This window comes from Erinaceus europaeus, chromosome 11 (assembly GCF_950295315.1).
Source record: "Erinaceus europaeus chromosome 11, mEriEur2.1, whole genome shotgun sequence".
Lineage (NCBI taxonomy): Eukaryota > Metazoa > Chordata > Mammalia > Eulipotyphla > Erinaceidae > Erinaceus > Erinaceus europaeus.
This window is the reverse complement of record NC_080172.1, coordinates 80,537,380-80,559,157: the sequence shown is the minus strand read 5'-3', so window position 1 is coordinate 80,559,157 and position 21,778 is coordinate 80,537,380. Positions and strand designations below refer to the sequence as shown.

General features: G+C 38.2%; 1 protein-coding gene across 1 annotated transcript in view; it reads left to right on the top strand.

Moving 5' to 3' along the window:
- Window positions 1-658: 658 nt before the first annotated feature.
- The window catches only part of DPYD (dihydropyrimidine dehydrogenase), a 944,675-nt gene continuing 923,555 nt past the window's right edge, over window positions 659-21,778 (top strand). The window contains exon 1 of the mRNA XM_016189943.2: window positions 659-829. Within this exon, the coding sequence (XP_016045429.1) occupies window positions 791-829 (39 nt within the window). The 5' untranslated portion in view covers window positions 659-790. The remainder of the gene's footprint in view (window positions 830-21,778) is intronic.

Below are 21,778 nucleotides of genomic sequence, written 5' to 3'. Positions count from 1 at the left end.
TATCATTATTTTACGTAGCTCTTTGAACAGAATTTTCTGCAAAAATACAACTTTCGTTTTGTGAGGTCTATAGCATTTACTGCTTGCTGCTTCTGATGGTACAAACTTTTGCTTGGGTAGCCCCCACCTCTACCCCCACTGCTCTAGCCCCCAGAATGGTCACCTATGCGACGAAGACAAGAATTCACAAACTACGGCCCAGAGCTCAGGTCCCCTAATGTTTGGTTGAAAGGTGGACCAATTACTACTTTCTCCCTGCGGAGTTCCATGCATGCAGTCGCCGTCAGGGCCATAATGCTGCACTTTGGGTCCAAAGAAAAAGAAACAATTTGTTACTTAGAGTGCAGGCTGTTTTTTTTTTTTTTTTCTCCCGACCTTTAATCTTGCGTCTGTCATATCCGGCCTCTGCCTGCTTAGTTCAATCTTCCGCAGTTTCCTGAGTCAAGGCCGGTCGCTCCAGAGAGCGCTTTCCCCAGCAGGGGAAAAATAGGCAGCGGGCTTGGGGCCGGGCCGGGGCGGGGGCGGAGACGGGTGAGGGTGTGGGTGGCCCCAGCGCCCAGAGGCCGAGCTCCTCCCCGCCACCTCTGACCACCTCGCGGAGCCCGGGGCCCCGCACGCAGCCCCGCCCCAGGGGCGTCTCCGCCCTCGCCCGCCCCGCCTCCGCGCCACGGGTCCTGGGTTTCCATTGCCACTCGAGCTTAGGCAAGCTGTCACTTCGGTCTTGTGGCTGGAGCTTGACGACGCGGGGAGGGTCTGTCTCTAGTAGACCGCAGACTAGGCACTGACTGCCATGGCACCTGTGCTTAGCAAGGACGCGCCGGACATCGAGGTACCGACTGCGCCTCGGCGCCCCCTGGGCGGGAGGGGGGTTGCCCGGGAGGTCGCCGCGGCCCCCGCTGAGCTCCGGAAAGAGTGGGAGACGCGGGCAACTTTGCGTCCCCAGGAGGTCTGCGGGGGAGGCGGAGAAGCCAGCAGCCTGAGTCCCGCGTGGGCATCTGGGGAGAGAAGTGGAGAACCCCGCGGCTGGAGCGGGTGCACTTTGGCTTGGGACCTGTTTACTTCCTAGCGGGTTTAAGGAAGTCTTTCTAGTTTTGTCCTGAATGGTAGTGACTGCAGTCGTTCCAGAGCTATGGATTAGAAGATAACAGCGTCCACTTACCATCCATTTTCCCCCTTTCAACCTCCCTGTGTCTGTCGGGACACCCATCTGCTGCCCTTCCTTCCAATAGCTTAATCCTAAATATTTGCTTAAGTAGAGTGCAGGGATACAGCTTTGTGTGTGCACAGGCTATGGCAGACCCCGCTGGCAACAGTATTCCTTTTAAAATAACTTAACACAGGACTAGTGGAACCAAGTATTGATATTGAGAAGTGAAAAATGCAGTGTCTTAAAAAATATACACAATATTTTTTCTCTCAGTAGTTTTGGCTTCCGTCTTGCACTCTTTCTATAAAAATGTCTCTTCACTTGATTAAGGTCTCACCTGACAGTCATTTCCTTTGAGTTCTCTCTAGGACTTTTGCATACATAACTGCTTAATTATAAACGGCGATTAGAGACAAACCAGTATAATATCAGCACTTTAGGCTAAGATATACTATTTTCAGGTTTTGTTTAGACTTTTCATTGAGATTTCTACTGTGCTAAAATGTAAGTATGCACACCGCATGTTTATTTTTCTTAGAAATTAGAAGTTTTCCTTTTCTCAGTCCTTTCAGCAACTTAACAAAGTTTATAACCACTTGTTTGCAGAGTAACTCTTAAAGGAAAATCTGTTTTAGTAGTAAGAGCCAATGTTGACCTCTCGTTCATTATGGTTTCTCTTATGGATAGTTTACTTTTTCATGCTAATCAACATGACATATTAAACGTACTATTATTCATATGTGTGCAGGATAAGGCACTTGATTTATGTCTTAGTCCTTTTCGGTTCAGTGACTTTGACTTAACCAAGGATTTTCCTTTAACTAGATCTAAAACTTTTGACAGACTTTAGATATGCTGATTTGGGGGATGGGTGGAGGAGGTAGTTGTCTCAGGGGCTCCAGTGCACCCAGCTGGCTGACTTTTTCAAACAGAGTGAGACAGAGAGATAGAAAGAGGAGGAAAGAAACCATGCCACCAAATCTTCATTTCTTCAAGATGGTGGGTCCGGGCTCAAGCCTGAGTCATACACATGGCAAAGTAGAAAACTATTTAAGGGCAGGGGAGACAGCATAATGGTTATGCACACAGAGTGTCATGCCTGAGGCTCCTAAATCCCAGGTTCAATCCCCCCCCACCACCACCACCATAAGCCAGAGCTGAGCAGTGCTCTGGTGTTTCTTTCTCTCCATCTCTCTCTCTCTCTCTCTCTCTCTCTCTCTCTCCTCCCTCCCTGTCTCTTTCTCTGTCTCTCTCTGTGTATCTGTGCATCTGTCTCAAAAATAAAATTAATAAAAAAAACTTAAAAAAAGAAAACTATTTACATAAGCTATTTTGCCAGTATAGGCATACAAAGCTTAGAAGAATGTGCAGGTGAGGGCTTTTGGTTTTTAAATTTTGAAATAGTATATTATTTGCTTAATTGATTTCTTTCTCTGCATCTCATAGTTGTTCTTTAAATCAATTCTTAACCACATTACTTAAGGGAAAAGATGCCAGTGAAACATTAAATTACTGACTTAATTTCCTATGTTGTTTCAACCAAGACTGTGTAAGAAGTGAACAGTACTCAAATCAATTCTAACTTCAGCTTATGTGGCCATTCTGTGTGGTAATACTTACAGTCTAGAATATAGGTATCAAACTTTTTCAGTTTTTTATGTAGTTCACATATGCAAGCCACTTTAATCAGTAATATCTTTCATCAAGCACAGTACCGTACTTTCCCCTAAAGTAATAACCACAGTTCATGAGCTAGCATACCATGAAAAAGCATGAAATTGATCATTAAAATGGAATGCAGTGAAAAAAATTACATTAAGCCTAGAGCCACATATTCAAGCATAGATATCTCAGTTGATCCTATTGCTTCACTGAAGTTCATTTTTGTTTGAAGAATAATAATGAAACAGAAAAGCTCAATTTTCAATCAAATTTGAATGCATGCATTGAGTTTACCTTCCTTTAATGAATTCATTAGAACCATTGTCTAAGACTGTTCCAGTTGTGAGACTTGTTTTGGTCTCATATACATATATTTGATATGTATATAAATGTATATGCTAATAATATTTAAAAAAAAAAAAACTACTGTGGGGTTGGGTGGTGGTGCTTTTGATGGTGTATACACCATTGCCATTCTTGAAGACCCAGGATCAAGTCCTTGGTCTTACTTGCAGTGGGAATGCTTCATGAATAGTGGAGCAGTGCAGCAGGTGTCTCTCTCCCTCTGTATTTCAGTCGCTATCAGAAAAAAAAGAAAAAAAAATCATGATTGTTTCCATTATGCAGTGTGTGTGTGTGTGTGTGTTTGTAACATGCAGTGTTGTACACACAGATCTACATATGTGTGATGTTCTGGTTCTCTCACTCATAAATAAATAAATAAATAAATGAATCTTAAAAACAACAAAAACTAGTCATCCTTTGCACATGCATTTGGTAAATATGTAAAAAACAGAATGTGATGATGACAACCCACTATAGTAGTGACTTAATTTTCCTCATAACCCACTTATGAAACCTTGGGTTCCAGTGAATCAAGAAATACTTTTGTTTCTGAGGGGAAGAAAATATTGAGCAATGCGAAGTTGTTTTGTATGTTCTCTCTGTAATTCGTTGTTTCAACACAATATGTCAGTTTGAAAGGTTGGGACCATGGAAAATGAACAGAAGATTATTGATCTTCAAAACTTTATTGGAAAGCAGACATAGGAAGGATACACTACTAGAGAATAGATAGATACAGGACCATAGATTGGAGCTCCTACACTCAAGACTTATTGTCACTGTAGTAATAATAATAGAAGCTGCCATTGAGAAGGGTACAGGGGTGTATATCAAATCGAGGTCACTATGTCTTCAGCTATACCTTCTCAGTAGATCTTTTAGTTTGAATTGGTAACTGGTTTAACATCACTATCTCCACTTATAAAAGCAAGTAAAAATGGTTTTGGAAGAATTCAGTGCTTTGTTTCCCTCCACTGACTTGGTTAATTGAGAATAGAATATCAAAGTATAGCTAATGGAAAATTTATATATCTGCAGGGAGCTGTTAACTCTGAATATGTTGGTTATTTTGTTAAAATTTTATAGCTAAATTGAATTGCAACCTACCACTCCTGCTGCTGCCAGGATCACAAGTCAAGGTTCATCCTTGAACTATCAGTTAATGAATATTAAGGGGATAATAAATTTATTTCACATTTGTCCTGAATAAAAAAAAGACTTCATCTGTCATGTGCTCAATCTTGGTTCTAGCTATGCCCTGCCACATGGAAGATATTTCAGTGCTGTTGTGTCTTTCTATTTAAAAGTAGCAGCCCATACTGGTGATGCCCCAGTGATGAGGAAAAAGGGGGGTGGGTGGGAAGAAGGACCTCAGAATAGAAACTTTCTGAAATACCAGTATCCTTTTAGAGAAGATAATTGAAAATTTTCTGTGCTTATAGGAAAAGTATGATAATAAAACTGTAGTCTTGAGAAATGGGAGTATAATGGAAGCAACTTAAAAAAAATTGAATCTTTATTTATTTTGAATAGACAGAGAGAAATTGTGAGGGAAGGGGGAAATAGAGTGGGAGAGAGACACCTGCAGACCTGCTTCACCACTCGTGAAGCTTTCCCCCTGCAGGTGGGACCAGGGACTTGAACCCAGATCCTTGTGCACTGTAATGCGCGCACTTAACCAGGTGCACCACCACCTGGTCCCCAATGGAAGCATCTTGAGGAAAGTTATTTTTAATTTTTTTTTGTCATTACCGTGGCTTTACTGCTCTGAGGTGACTTCCAGAGAGGGAGAGGGAGGGGGGAGGGGGGAGGGGGAGAGGGAGGGAATAGACCTTTGCACTAAAATCTTCTTCCAGTGTGGTGGAGACTGGGCTTGAATCTTGGTTGTGCTTGTGCCACAGCAGCGCCATGTTCAAGTGAGTTCTTTTAAGTTTTGTTTTTCTTAAGAAAAAAAAGGCATTAGTTATTAATTGGTGAATCTAACAAAATAATAACAAAATTCTGAAGACTGTTTTTGCCTCTGATGTGTCAGTAGGTCGTGGAACCAAAGGATACAGTAACGATACAACTTTTCAGGAGCTGTGCATTATTTGTTTATTTTAGAAATTATATGAATTATATTATATTAAAATATATTAAAAAGTAACACTTTTTTGTTCACTTTTATTGATTAGGCACTACAATTCTGTGGAAATAATATTTTGATTTGCTGAGGCGCTTAACACTTTTTTTAAAACAAAAGCTTTAAACTTGTTTTGTGCGTTTGAATTGTTTAAATGATTGTGTTCTAAGGAATGAATTAGCTTTGTGATAGAAATGAGTTTGCTTATATGATTTGGATTGTATTTCAGTGATAGGTAAAATATGAGACCTAAAACACAAACAAGTAGTTTTAAGATACTCCACATTTCCTTGAACTGGTTTGGATTGTATTTCAGTGATAGGTAAAATATGAGACCTAAAACACAAACAAGTAGTTTTAAGATACTCCACATTTCCTTGAACCGGTCCTTGCATTTTGCGCCACGTGCACTTAACCCTACTCCACATTTCCACACTTAACAAAATAGTTAAATATTTTTTACAGCTTTTTAAAAAAATATAGTTTTTCCCTGTGAATACAGATAACCAGTTTTAGATGTTTAAATACTCTGAGGTTAATTAGGAAGATTATTAGATTATATATGCCTAATTATAGCAGATAACATTGAATAATATCTTTGTCTTCAGATCATTTTATTGGGGAAATTATTTACAAGACTGTTGTCACAGGGGTATAACTTCACATGTTCCCACAATGTCAGCATACCTTAGTGTCTACCAAATTGTCATCTTCCACTAAAGCATGCTACCCCCCTTTTATTCTCTTCAATTTTTTTTTTCATTTTTGCCTCCAGGGTTATTGCTGGGGCTTGGTTCCTGCACTACAAATCCACTGCTCCTGGAGGCTTTTTTTTTCCCTTTTGTTGCCCTTATTTTATCTTTGTTGTGGTTGTTATTGTTATTGATGTCATTGTTATTGGATAGGACAGAGAGAAATGGAGATAGGAGGGGAAGACAGAGATGGGGAGAGAAAGACAGACATCCGCAGACCAGCTTTACTGCTTGTGAAGTGACTCCCCTGAAGGTGGGGAGCTGGGGGCTCGAACTGGGATCCTTATACTGGTCCTTACATTTTGTGCAATGTCTGCTTAACCCGCTGCGCTACCGCCTGGCCCCCTATTCTCTTCATTTTTTACTTTTATTTTCCACCAGGTCTTTGCTGGGCTTCACACCTGCATGATTCCATCACTTTTAGAAAACTTTATTTTTTTTCCTCATTGCATGAGTGTCGTATGCTTTACATTGGTTTGTTCTAACCCTCCCCCGCCAAGAGAATTGGATCAGTCCAGTTAATTTCGCGGGCCGCTTGGCCCCGCCCCAAGGAACCCCGAGAGAGGGTTCCTGAGTTCGAGAGTTTCAGAGTTACAGAGTAAGTTAGAGTTCCACAGTGGAAGAGTTTCAGAGGGTTCCCCAGTAGGAGAGTTCCAGAGTGCCAGAGTTGGAGAGTTCCTGAGTTCAAGAGTAAGAGAGAGTGTTTGTGCCGCCGCAAAGAGACAGCAGAGTTCTGTTTGGTGATTAGTTTGTCTTAGTTTATGAATCGTTGTTCCTGAATAAAGAAATACAGCTTCCCTGCCCAGCCGTTGTCTCCGCGTCTCTGTTACCCGCCTGTGAAGCTAGACCCGCCCGGCAAGAGCCTCCGAATTTTAACAATACATGAGTGACAGAATAAGAGAGAAAAGAGACACCATAGCATGACTCCACCACTTGTGAAGTTCTCCTGTTGTATGGTACTCCCACATAGTGGTCAGGATTCTTGAGTCCTCATGCATAGTAAAACGTGTGCTCTACCAGTTGAACTATCTCCTTGGGGTCTGTAGGCAGACACCATTTCACTTTTAATTTTTTAAATTATTTTTTTCTCAGAGGTGGCGGGATGATAATTTACAAAATGTCACTTGTGTACATTTTTTTAAATTGTTTTACTGGGGGAAATGATGGTTTACAGGACAGTTGTCACATGAATACAATTTTTTTTTTTACTGCCAATGCCACCACAAAAACTAAGTGCCTCTTCACCATTGTGTACTGGGCACCCAGTGACCCTTTCTTCCCTTAGTCCAAAGCCTTTGCTACACTTCTGATCAGTTCCTTCGTGCCTATTCCACTTTGAGTCCTTGGATATACTGCACTAGATTTCTCTTTCTTTCTTTCTTTCTTTCTTTCTTTCTTTCTTTCTTTCTCTCTCTCTCTCTCTCTCTTTTTCTTTCTCTTGCCTCTAGGGTTATCACTGGAGCTCAGTGCCTGCACTACAAATCCACTGCTCCTGGAGGCCATTTTTTCCATTTTTGTTGCCCTTGTTGTTACTGTTTGTTAGGACAGAGAGTAATCAAGAGAGGACAGTAAGACAGAGAGAGAAAGACACCTGCAGACCCCTTGTGAAGTGATCCCCCTGCAGGTGGGGAGCTGGGGCTCTAACCGGGATCCTTGTGCCAGTCCTTGAGCTTTGTGCCATGTGCACTAGATTTCCTAATTATAAGAATATGCTAGACTATCTGAAAGAAAGTTTCAATTTTTTAAAGTTCAGCACTAACAGGAAAAGAATTAATAAAAATATCAAAGCACTCTAAGGTCAGAAAGATTAGATAATTGGATGACCTTTAAGCAGTCACAACAAAGTCTATAAATAGACACCTCAACACAAAAGTTGAAAAACAGACCTCCCAGTAAGGTAAACACTAGTTACTGTGAGAGGATTTTAGTAATTGACATAAACTTAAGTTACATATTTAGAAACACTAAAACTAGAAGACAGTGAAACTTGAGAAATCAAGTCACAAAATATTTTGACAGAGGAAATACCATAAGAGATTTGATATAGTCCAGCCTCCCATGAACTAGAGAGAAGATTGAATAGTAGGATTGGTCAATTTATTTTTTCTGTTTGTTAACACAGTGAAAATATGTAACAGAAGCCTTCCATTCTTAAAACTGAGAATTCTGTCATTTATATCCTGCCCTGATTAAAAAATCTTTAATAAGTCATTCTAAGATGACAAATGTATCTGTGGTCAGGATTTTGATTTTACAAATGTGATGTGTTTACCTTCTGGACTTTCTTTGTTCTTAATCCTCCATATCAAGAGAGAAGGTATTTTTTGGCCTCAGACATCAATAATGTGGGTGTTCTCAGATATCCTGGAGCCAATTATACTGCTGAGATAACTCTTAATAGGATTATGTCTTTCCAGTGGTTTCTAATCATTACATTCTTTTTAATTGAAGTGTTATACTAGTAAGTAGGACAGATCTGTATTTAACTCCATAAATAACTTGTAGACAGTATAGTATAGATGCTATTTATGGGTGTTAGGGATTAGTACTTTGCACAAAAAAAAAGTATTTTGTATTTCACAAAATCAGTGTTTATTTCATGGTTAGTATGTTTTTGATCACTGTGTTTAACAGAGACCTGGGTGTAAATCTTGCATGTAGTATTTTTGTGTTTATTTTGCTTGAACATAATATTGTGCCTATGCAGTTCCACCACCCCTAGTGGATTTTTTTTGTTTCCTTTATTTTATCTTATTTTATTTATGGTCACCTGGGGTTTGATGCTGGCACTATGAATTTTAGACTCCTGAGGCTATTGTTTCCTTTATTTTATTTTATTTCATTTTATTTGATAAGACAGAGAGACGCTAGGGAGGTGGAGAGAGAGTGAGAGTGAGAAGCTCCCCTGCTGCAAGTGGGGATCAGGAGCTTGAACCCTTGTGCTTTGAGGGTCCTTATGCACAAGTCCTATGTGCACCTAACTGTATGCACCACCACACCTCCCCCCTTTTTCATTTTTCTCTTTTATTTTGGATAGAAACAGAAGTGAAGGGAGACAGAGAAGAGGAGAAATTGCTTGTGAAACAAACATCCCTTGTTGTACAGTACTTTTGTGTGGTGCTGAGAGCTTGAACCTGGGTCCTCACACATGAGAAAGTGTGTGCTCTACGTACCAAGTGACCTATCTCCCATCCTCTCTGTAACATTTATTTTGTGTGATTATGGTCAAGTTCTTTCTTGAATTGTCAGTTTTTTTACTTGGAAATTGGATTCAGTCTTCATTTCTTCATTCAATAGTTGTAAGAATTACTTGGAACCATAGAATGTGTCACCATGTGTCAAATGACATACATATGTTTTTAAGTGGTAGTTGTTACTGTAAATGCTATAGCTGCCTTTCTCATATATGTTACACAGTTGCCATGTGGCTGTGATTTTATTCAGCCCCACTTATTGACAGTGGTAGCAGAGTCTGTTAAAATGTATGAGTGAGAATTAATGCACTTCAAAGAATTACGAAGAAGGTTCATAAGTTAAAATGTTGCAGATATATTTTATGAGAGAGCTAATTGAAGTTTGTTTTCCAGTGTAATCAATGACATAAAATTTCTGAAATCCAGGTCAAATGAAAGCAATCCATTTCATGTTGCTTTTTTTTTTTTTTCCTATTTCAAGCATTGATGCACATATTTTTAATTTGTTTAAATTGCCACTAAAGTTATTATTGCTTGAGCTGGGAGACAGGGAGAGAGAAAGAGAGAAACCTGCAGCATTACTTCATCAATTCGATCGTGAACCTTGCCACTCTCCTGCCAGAGGATATGAGGGGCTTGAACTCAGGTCATTAAGCATGGTGATCTTCACCATGTACTCTTGCCAGGATCGCCACCACGTGGCTCTTTTGTTTAAAATATTTTAATGTTCACTGTATTGTCAGCTGGCACATAACCTGTGGGAGATTCAGAAATAATATGTAGCGTGGACATTGTCTATACAGGATTATCTACATATAATTCACAGGGAAATTTGATTCAATTCCAGGGAAACCCTTCCTGTTTTTTTCAAATATTACTCTTAATTTCTTTTCTTTTTTTAAAAAATATTTATTTATAAAATGGAAACACTGACAAGACCATAACACTGACAAGAATAAGAGGGGGTACAGTTCCCACCACCAGAGATTGGTATCCTAGCCCCTTCTCTGATATCTTTCCTATTCTTGACCCCATGGGAGTATGGACCTAGGATCATTATGGGGATGCAGAAGGTGGAAGGTCTGGCTTCTGTAATTGCTTCCGCTGAACATGGATGTTGACAGGTTGATCCATACTCCCAGCCTGCCTCTCTCTTTCCCTAGTGGGGTAGGACTCTGAGGGAGCGGAGCTCCAGGACACATTGGTGGGGTCATCTGTCCAGGGAAGTCCAGTTGGCATCATGTTGAGAGGGATTGGGGAGAGGAAGAGGAAACAACCGCAGCCCTGCTTCACTGCTCCTGAAACTTTCTGCCTGCAGGTGGAGACCAGAGGTTTGAACCTGGGTTCCTATATACTGTAGTGTGTGTGTTAGACCAGGTGTGCCACCACTAGGCCCCAAGAAAGAGAAATGCAGTACTACTTCCTTGCCTTTGAAGCTTCTGCCTTCAGGTGGGGACTTGGTGATTGAGCCCAGGTCTTTGTGAATGATAATGTGTGTCCTCAACTAGGTAAACCACTCACTGCTCAGCCTTCCCTTACAGTTTCATAGTAGCATACATATGGATTGGTTCATTTATGTTTGAGTATTTTTAAGAGTAAGTCAGGGCTACTACATTGGTAAAAATAATGCCATGACATTTAGAATACGTTTTGGAAGATATTTGGTATACTTGTTTGAGAAAAAAATTCTACACAATTATTATAAAATGCTAAACTCAGACATTGCCTCATACAAACTATTAAAACTTTAAGATTTCCTAATCGGGGGGCTGGGCGGTAGTGCAACAGGTTAAGCGCACATGGCGCAAAGCCCAGGGACCGGCATAAGGCCCTGGTTCGAGCCCCAGGCTCTCCACCTGCAGAGGAGTTGCTTCATAGGTGGTGAAGCAGGTCTACAGGTGTCTATCTCTCCTCCTTTCTGTCTTCCCCATCTCTCTCAATTTCTCTTTGTCCTATCCAACAACAACGACAACAATATTACCAACAACAACGATAAGACAAGAAGGGCAACAAAAGGGGAAAAAAAATGGCCTCCAGGAGCAGTGGATTCGTAGTGCAGGCATGCAGCCCCAGCAATAATAACCCTGGAGGCAAAAAAAAAAAAAAAAGATTTCCTAATCAACGTCAAGTTTCAGCAAAAATCTTTTCTAGATCTCTTATCACTGTACATACTGTATCTGTTCATAAATAACTTTTTTAACTTCTAAGGAAGGAGTGGGATGGACATCAACCTGATTTGCTTCAGAAATAGGTAAAGGGTACTCTTTCTACAAAAAGAATGACTCAGATAAGAATCTATTTGTATTGGGTCATAACAGTTTTATTTCTATAAAAATTTCAGTGTGGTTGTGTAATATCACTCATGCTGTACTTGCCTCTACCTCTATCATCATAATTAAAGACACAATCTGTGTCCCTCCTTCCCAGGTGCTTGGAAATTGATATTATGAGTGCTCATGAATGTCCCCTTGAGGCACTCATGACGGGGCCACTTTGAAGAAAAATCTCTTCATCAATATTGAAGCCCCGAGGGCCACTTCTCAGGGGACCCTCACAAAATTACATGTCAACTCCAGACTTGATTTATACAGATGGTATTCATGGACGGAGCCCTGTCTACATCTCCCACTTCTTATATTTTATTACCCACTATTCTGATTCCCCCCTTCTTCCACTATTTAGCCAAAACTTCAGCCTCCCAATTTTCAGCAATTTTTTTTTTTACTTATTCCAATTGATTGATTTATCTAAGTTGATCTTTTGTTTTATTTTTGTGTTATCTATAAAAGTGGTAGTAGCATCTTAAGATAGAAATGTTAGTGCATCTTATATAAAGGTCATGTGGAAATCTTCCATAAGACAGTAGGCGATAATGTGGATTTACAGTTCGTTAATTAAAACAAGTATCCTAGGGTAGGAAATAATTTTGACATATTTTTTCCTGGCACTACATGTTGCCTCTCTTGGTCTCTGACCTTGATGAAATCATTGGTGTTCTGTGAAGAGTTGTTGATTCCTCAGTGAGTTTGCTATTGATCAGCCCATTCTAATAAATTATAGAGGTGGTGAAATTGTTTGGAAATGTGTTCGCTGAGTGATCATATTAAGGAATTACAAAAAGTTGTGTTGTCGCAGCTACTCCATTTGACATGCTAGATAATATTACATGTACCATTTTTATCAGCCATATAGATTTGATAAATTTACTCACCTGATTTTTTAACTTTCTTTTTTTTTTTCTTCCTTCCTTCTTTCTGTTGGCCAGCAGGATTATCTCACAGTGCAGGATCATCTACTCTTAACGGCCATTTTTCTTCTTCTTTCCTTTCTTCCTTTCTCTCTCTATTTTTCTTTTCTTTCTTTCTTTTTTTTTTTTTTTTTGTCCTCCAGGGCACTATGAATCCACTCTTCCTGGAGGCCATTTTTCCCATTTTGTTGCCGCCCTTGTTGCTGTTGCTATTGCTATTGTTGCTATTGTTGTTGTTGTTGGATAGGACAGAGAAATCAAGAGAGGAAGGGAAGACAGAGATGGAGAGAGAAAGACGCCTGCAGACCTGTTTCCTTGCCCCGTGAAGTGAGCCCCCTGCTGGTGGGGAGCCTAGGGCTATTATATGGATCCTTACCCAGTCCTTGTGCTTTGCTGCTTTGCTCCATGTGCCCTTAATCTGCTGAGCTACTGCCCGGCTGGCTCTCTCCTCTCCTCTCCTCTCCTCTCCTCTCCTCTCCTCTCCTCTCCTCTCCTCTCCTCTCCTCTCCTCTCCTCTCCTCTCCTCTCCTCTCCTCTCCTCTCCTCTCCTCTCCTCTCCTCTCCTCTCCTCTCCTCTCCTCTCCTCTCCTCTCCTCTCCTCTCCTCTCCTCTCCTCTCCTCTCCCCTCCTCTTCTCCTCCTTCCCCTCCCCTCCCCTCCCCTCCCCTTTTGCTTTTCCTTTCCTTCCCTCCCTCTCTTTTTCTTTTCTTTTCTCTCTTTCTTTCTTTCTTTCTTTCTTTCTTTCTCCTTCCTTTCTTCTTTCTTTCCTTCTTTCCTCCTTCCCTACCTCCCCCCCTTCCTTCCTTCCATTTGTTTTGCTAGGCCAGAGAGAGAAATTGAGAGAAAAGGGGGAAGAGAGGGAGACAGAAAAATAGACACCTGAAATTCTGCTTCACAGCTTGTGAAAAACCTTCCCTCTCTGCAGGTGGGAAGTGGAGGGGGGGACTCAATCCGGATCTTTGCTCATGGTAATGTGTGCACTTAACCAGGTGCACCAACACCTGGACCCCAGTTTTTAACTTTCTTCATGCTTTTTCATTTGTAACATATGAGTGAGCTAAATTTATATATGTCTCCAGCACAAAGAAAAAAATTGAATCCATATATTTCTGTGAGAGTTGTCTAGAATTAATATGTTCATATTCCAGAGCTCTTGGATAATGTAGTCCATAAATAGAAACTCAGACTAAAAAGGAGATATAGGACTAACAGTACACTTTCCCCAACCTGTGTTTTGATTGGTCACTGTGATTGAAAAGTAGAGTGCAAGTGGTAGGGTCCTGTCCTTATGATTATTCATATTACCTTTCTCTTAATCTTTGTATAATAGTGATCTCTACACTTTGTGGACTTTTTTTTTCCCCTCATGTATTGAAAAACTGAGGTAAATTGTTTAAAATTCTTCCTGCTCTAGTGATTAAACCATAACAACTTATTAGAAAACGGGCTATTTTGTGTGGCTTAAGTTTTATTAGTTCATTTAATTTAATTTTAAATTAATTTTTATGAGCATATGGAGAAGTTAAGTGACGTGGAAAAAAAAAGTAAAAGGAATATACAAAATATGGGGTCACTTTTCCCAAAATAGCCATACTGACTTGATTTCTTTTTTTAGATATTTAATTTATTTACTTATTGGATAGTGATAGAAAATGAAAGGGAATGGGGATTTAGAGCTGGAGAGAGAAAGAGAGAGACACCTGTGACACTGCTTCACTGCTTGTGGAACTCCACTTCCACAGGTGGGGAGCTGAGGCTTGAACCTGAGTCCTTGTGCATAGTAACATGTGCTCAATCAGGCAGGGCATCAGCCAGCCTCTTGATTTGATTTCACACTATCCTTTCTATGAATATTTTCTCCTAAGTTGTTTTAATCTTAAACATTCTCCTTTTTGTTGGGAAGTTAATGGTTAACAGTATAGTTGTTGGCACAAGTTACATGGGTACAAGTTACCATCTTGTCATCATATATGGCTGCAAAATACACTAGCCCTCAGGTGCTTTTCCATCATTATGTACTAGGACCTGAAATCCTCCCCCCTTCCCTAGTTTTTTATTTCTCTACAAGTGTGCTGACTTTGAAAATCATAGCCAATAGTTACATGAAATTCTATGGGAGTGAAGATAAAATCTATTCAAATCATGGGATGATCTCACTTATGGACAGAAGTTGAGAACTAAGAACAGAAAGTGAAAACATGAAGTAGAACTTGGACTGGGCTTGGTGTATGGCACCAAAAGAAAAGAATCAGTGTAGGGGTGCTTTCAGGTCCTGGTATATGACAGTGGAGGAGGACTAAGGCTGGGAGTGACAGTGTTTTGCAGAAAATTGAGAAGTTTTACCCATGTATATACTGCAACTGTATCTACTGTAAACTATTAATCTCCCCAGATAAACAAAATAAATTATTCAAAATTCCCCTTGATAGTCAGACATTTGATTTCAGTAGTGGTAATTAAGAACAATGTTCAGTTTTTAATCATTGCACTGTGAATACACCTGAGGGGACTGACTTCAATAATATCATACTCACTTCAGTGCTACCCACCCAATTAGGTAATTTAAACTGAGTTATATGTCCTTAAAAGAAGTTTTTTTTTTTAAAGGAAAAATAAGTCCATTATTGGGCGCCAAAAAAAAAAACCAAAACACAATATTATATAAGATTTAGTTACGTGTTTGCCTTTTTCTTCCCTCTTAACCAGAGTACTGCTCAGCTCTGGTTTATGGTGGTACCTGAGATTGAATCTAAGCCTTGGAGCTTCAGGCATGATATTCTTTAGCTTAACCATTGTGCTAAATCCCTAACTCTCCCACCACTGTTTTTAGGCCTACAGAATACTCAAAACATCTGGATGTTGTTTCCTTTAATGTGGATAGGACTTCTTCATTTGGACTAAGTGCTAATCATGTCTTTCTTTCTAGATCATAGATTGATTGCTTAGTGCTTTCTTATTTTTCCTACCCTTAGAGAATGAACAAAAAAGTAAGATTGAATCTTACAAGTTGTTGTTATTGATGTCATCGTTGTTAGAGATGAAAGGAGAGAGGAGGGAGTGACAGGGCGAGAGAAAGATAGACACCTGCAGACCTGCTTCACTGCCTTTGAAGAAAACTTTTAAGATTCTAAGTTTCTATTGTTTTATGTTACTCAAATTGTGCTTATTTATTTTGTATTATGTCAGTACTAAAAATGATTACAGATTCTAGGATGAATCACAGAGAAGATGGGATATTGTGGAAGAAAAAGGAGGGAAGCTATTTTAGAAGTCAGAATAGCGTGGGGATATCTAACATGTGTAAAAAAATTAAGTAGGTTTTTTAAGGGAGTGATTTGGAATAGATTTCATAGTCTGTCTTACAGGATCTTAAATATATCCTTTATGTCCTAGTTCTTTTCCTATTTTTTTTGCTTTGAGAATGTGAGATAACTTCTCTGACTATAAAGATGGAGATCATGATCCTTATTTTTTCTACTTTATGGCTATCATCATCAATATAAATGATTTAAGAATAGTTATAGAACCCAATGCTTTAGGCACTGGACAGCCTTCCTGACAAAAAACAAATGTAGACATAACTGGTTTAATCACTAAACCCTTTAACTTGTACACATGCATAGTTCTTTTTTCTTTTTACACAAGTGGACTGTTCAGCTCTGGTTTATAGTTGTAATGGGAGTTGAACCTGAGAGTTTTGATGCCTCAGGAACAAAGTCTTTTTTGCATAGTCAATATGCTATCTCCTTAGTCACAATTACAGTCTTTATGTGAGGGTAAAAGATGTTCATAATTAAATATAGCAAAGAATGGAGTCAATAGCTTAATATTACACACTAAAGTTAAACATACATTTTTCCAAAGTTTGAATGTTACCAACAAGATATATTTTCATTCAGTTTTGTAAGTAACTGCTAAGTGTTCCATTCTTGGCACTTCATACTATGTTGGAACTGAGTAGAAAGATAAATAGATCTCTCTTAAATGAGTTATGATAGTGGAAGGGGAAATGAGGCAAATTCACAGAAAACTATAAATCAAGACAGGAAGTGAAAATGTTTGTGTTGATACAGAATTTTGACATTAAACTTACAAGTGTGTTATGAATTTATATTTATAAAGAATGATCATTAAATTTATACTCATATTTTAATACACTTAATAACTGATAACTAATATAATGTTAAGATTTTCTCTTTAATATAAAATAATTCGTGGACCTGAAAAGGAGTTAGCTGTCTCTTTTCACAGATAGGTGGAGGACAGTTGTCCTGTCTGACATGGCTCATATGCATGATAGATGTTAAATATAGGAGATGACAGTGTTTTAGAGGGGTTGAATGTACATGTGTACACGCATAGCTTTTTTTTTTCTTTCCTACTACATTATTGGAAATCATGTTGCTATCCTTACAAGGATACATCAGTTTTAGAAATAGTGAAGCCAAGGACAGAGAAAGGTTAACTGGTTTGATTAAAGTCAGGAATGAACTGGAAACACAAGCCTATGAATATGAGCTTAGCTTTGCATTGCTGTTTATTCAGACATTAAAATACATGACATGAAAATGAGGTATCAAAGGCATATAAGAATGGGAAGTCCTTCAGATGTTACCTCACTTTCATCTCACTGCATGCTTTCACAAATTTCTCCATAAGATGTCATGCACTTGGTTCTTCAAGGAGCCCTTTGCAACTGTACATGAATCAAGGTATGAATGGCTTCTCATCCACAGGCCAGATGGTTGCAGTAAAGGGAGCTGATGAGATATCATCAATCATTTCTCAACATGGTGTCAACTGACCAATTTTACCCTTTGCCAGTGTACTTTGACCTCTGACAGGACAGATTCTTTATTCATTAAAGAAATTAGAAAAAAAATTGGTGAAATTGAATTGATTTTCAGATCTCATGTGTAACCTCTTCTTACCATTATTTTCTGTATGTTTAATTTTGTGCTATGAAATATCGATTCACTGGATACCTTGACTGAACAACATGTTTCATTTGCATTCCATTTTTAAGAATAATTATGTGGCCATTGGTTCAAAAAAGGATGATCAGTTTATATTTGAAGATTTTAAACTGTAATTACAAGATTACACTCTGTGGTTAATTTATATTAGCTGAACTTTGTTCCCCTTTTGAATCTTGAGTATTATAAACTTTTGAATGATTATGCTTCAGTGGCAATATGTAGGGGTACATATTGTGTAATTATAATTTGTACTATCTTGTTTATAGCAGAGCAATTTGTCTCATATTCAGTCTGAAAATCAAATAAATCAGGAATCTATGTAATTATTTCAGTTTTCAATTTTAAAATGATATACCTACGTAAAAATCTATGGCATAAAATTAATTTAGTATTTGGGTTTGGTAAGTTTTATTCTTTGTGTTAATTTTTCCAGGAAAATTAAATTGTGTTGATTATACAAGTTTTCATGCTATTACTCACATCTGTGCTTTTTAGCACCAAAATTACTTTGGATTGGATGTGAAAATTTGAGTTTCTCCCATTACTGATGTTAAATTTTCAAAAAAAATTGTTATATTTATTTTTGAGGTAACCTGTGTTCACAAGATTATTACTATTTTAGAAGTAAAATTTCATACCTCTGCATAAATGTTAGTACATCTCACTTGCCACCAATAACCTTCCAATAAAGTGTATCAGATCCCCTCCTCTACTGTAACCAATTTGCTCTCCCCAGTCTCATTTTGTTGATTTCAGTTCTGGAGTCAGAGTCCAGGGTTTTGTTTAAATTTGATTTTTCTTGTTTTCCTGCCCTCCCTACTCTAATTTTATCTCTCCCCTGATCCTCCAGTCCTTTGTTCCTCCTTTTCTTTTATCCAACATAGGTGAGGTTATTTTGAATTTTATTTTATAAAATCCCTTTAGTGTTTCTTATAGGGTTGGACTACTGGTGATAAATTCTTTTGACTTTTTGTTTAGGAAACAATTTGTCATGCCTTCAAAACCAAGTTGGGTAAAATATTCTTGGGCAGAGGTCTTTTCCATTCAGAACTTTGAATATATCTTGCCCATACTTTTTCTGCATTCAAAGTTTCTGTTGAGATCAGCTGGCAGTTTTATAGGGATTTGGGGGTAGGTCACCTCTTTGCTTTTTTCTCTAGCTGCTTTCAAAATTCTCTATCAATACTTATCTATTTAATCACTATGTTCTTTGTTGAGTTTAGGCTTGAATTTATTTTGTTTAGAATTTTTACAGCTTCTTGGATCTCAAGGTCTGTCTAGTTCCTTCTTCAGTTTGGGAAATTCATGGTGAATATTTTTTCAAAATAAGAATTCTCACTGTTATCACTCCTCCTCCTGACATTCCTGCTATGTGAATTTTGTTTCTCTTGATGTTGTCCTGTACATTCTTATATTAGCTTCATTTATTTTAGCTCTTTTTTTCCTTGTGCTGTGTTTTCTTGAAGGTCTTTCTCTACCCTCTCCTCCAATTCACCACTTTGATCCTTAGTATCTGTCTTTCTACTGGTGGACTGTTCTATTGTATTTAAGAAATATTTTGAGTTTAATTTCAGTATTATTTACCTCTGTTATTTCTCTTGTGACTTCTCTCATACTGCCTCTGATATTGCTGATATTTCTTTCATTGGGCTTCTTATTTCTTGAATATAGTTAGGAGACATATAGGTTCAATGAATTTGGGGTTTTCTTCTGGTTGCTGTTTTTATCCACAACTGTGGTTAATTTTTTCTAGCTTCTCATTATGATTAAAGCTCTTTGAGAACCTTGACCTGATGTGCTGTGTTCCAGCCAAGTATCTAGCAGGTGTTCAGGTGTTCCAGTGCTTAATAGTTATTAGGCTGCTATGAATAGAGATTCAGGTTTGATGTCCAGCTTAGTTTTCAGTCGAGATAGAAATAGTGTTGTGTGAGCACTATTTATGGCAAGAAACAGATGATAGAAGACTGTGAGCTAGAGATTTGCCCCCATGGTCCATTACTATGGAAATTGAATTCCAATATAGCATTTCACTAAGCTCCCACATGCTACCTTATTGTCAAGAGAGCTAAAGCCACCACCTCCCTTCTCCCTTTTAGCAGTTTTCAGGCTTTGAATTTACCATTTGCATTGGTGTATATTTGTAAGAGTAGTATTGTGGTGCAAAGACTTCTATATAGCCTGGTCCTATTTAGAAAGAACAAGATATTTTCCTTCTGATTGCAGTTTGTTGTCATGTGGAGGGCATCTTTTTATGTATTGCCACCCTATGTTGATATTTTTTCTCTCACTGTTGAAAATTTATTTCAGTGTGTATTATTTCCGAAATTGGTGTGACTTTACTACTGATGCTGAGGAAGCACACAGAGGTCTAATTTATTTGGTCATATTGTCCCAGCACATCAAGATTTGCATTGTGAACATAACTGAAATGCTATAATTTCTATCCTTCATGCTGAATCCTATGGAATAATCTCTGTTTTATTCTATTCTTTCAGTAATGCCATTTAAAATTTTTTATTTTTATTGGTGAATGAACAAAGTACAAATAAAAAGTAGATGAAAAATTAAGAAGAGCTTTCAAGTAAAAGCAGTAGTTCCCTTTACTGTTCCTCCTAGAGGCATGTTAATAAATGGCTGATGGGTTGGGGGGTAGAGAGTATATAATCAGAAAAAATCCCAATTTATAGTTTTTGCCCATATCCCTCATGGCAGGTTTTAAACCTTTAAAATGTGGAGTTGAGAAGTGTTAGGTGTCCACATTACATTTTCCACTGTAGATGTTGCATTTTCCTTAGTATAGTTAAACACACTGCACTGTATCTAGTCCTTTAAATTGTTATTTCTCTTTATAGAAAATGCAAGAAATGTATTAATAATGTAGCTTTTCCTTCCTTTTAAAATTTTTTTATTTATAAAAATGAAACATAGGATAAGAGGGGTAAAACTCCACATAATTCCCACCACCAGAACTCTGTATCCCATACCCTCCCTAACTTTTTCTTCTTTCCATCTCAAGTGTGTGAATAGTGCAAATGTTGCTCATAATCCTCTTAAGTAGTTAGGTTTCAACCTCCTCAATTTCCATAGTAGAGCATCTTCCATGAAGTCAAATTCTCTTCTGTGCTGTTACAATAATTTTAATGACAAACTAATATCTGTCGTCATTGGGAAAACTTGTTTATAGCTTTGAATAAGTTTAAGTGCCGGGGAGGCTGATAGAAAGTATTTGGATCTATACAGTTAGAAAGCATACCATTTATCAAACACCTGGGAGTTCTTACAGTTAGTGACTTCTTCCTAGTGCTGTGCCCACTTGAGAAGACATCTTTATGGGTAAATGGTTCTGTTTAGTATGCTGCTTTTCCAAAATATTCTTCGAATAAAATAATAATGAAATGTCACCAGAGACTCAATGCTACTAATTTGATGAAATTACTACTCATTACCGAGCAATGTAACTGCTTTATATTTGTTTCCAGTATGATTTTATAAGAAGACAGCTGAAGTATAAGAAGCTTTGTCCTCAAAGTTGTGATAATTTACGCATCCTGAGATGAAATTTTTTGTTTCCTGAGATGGAAAACTTAATGCTTGAAAATTATTTTAACCATAGAGATCTGTAATAATTGCTATAGAAAGTAAAAAGAAATTTAACTTCAATGAATCTGAAACATTGAACTTCTGACCTATTATGACTCTATCTGGTAATTTTTTTTTTTCCAGCAGGTTGTTTCTGGGGCTTGGTGCTGACACTATGAACATTCCTAGTGATTTTAAAAAAAAATTTATTTGGTAGGAAAGAAAAATTGAGATAGGATGAGGAGAATGAGAGGAAGAGAGAAAGACACTTGCAGATCTACTTCTATGCTTGTGAAGAGTCCCTGTCTCCCCTGCAGGAGGGGGCTGGGGGCTTGAACCTAGTTGCTTGCACATGATCATGTGTTGTCTCAACTGAATGTACCACTGATTGGCCCACTCTGTCTGGTATTATAAGTTATACATATGCTAATTCTTGGCTTTCTTTTGCTTTTTATTTTTAGATGATGAAAAAGGTAATAAATCTACCATCTCATTCATACCATATCATGTCTGAGTAGCATTTTCCCTGGGCCAGTTTTCATTATTTTTATTTATTTATTACTTCTTTTATTGAGGGGGGTTAATGCTTTACAGTGCAATCTTTGATAGATGCATACAATTTCTAATATAATAGGGCCCCCCCAGAGTTTTCTTCCTATCCCCCCATCTCATACTTCCCCAGAGTCCTTTGCTTTGGTGCAATACACCATATTCAGTCCATGTTTCGCTTTGTGCTCTCCCTCTCCAAAGTC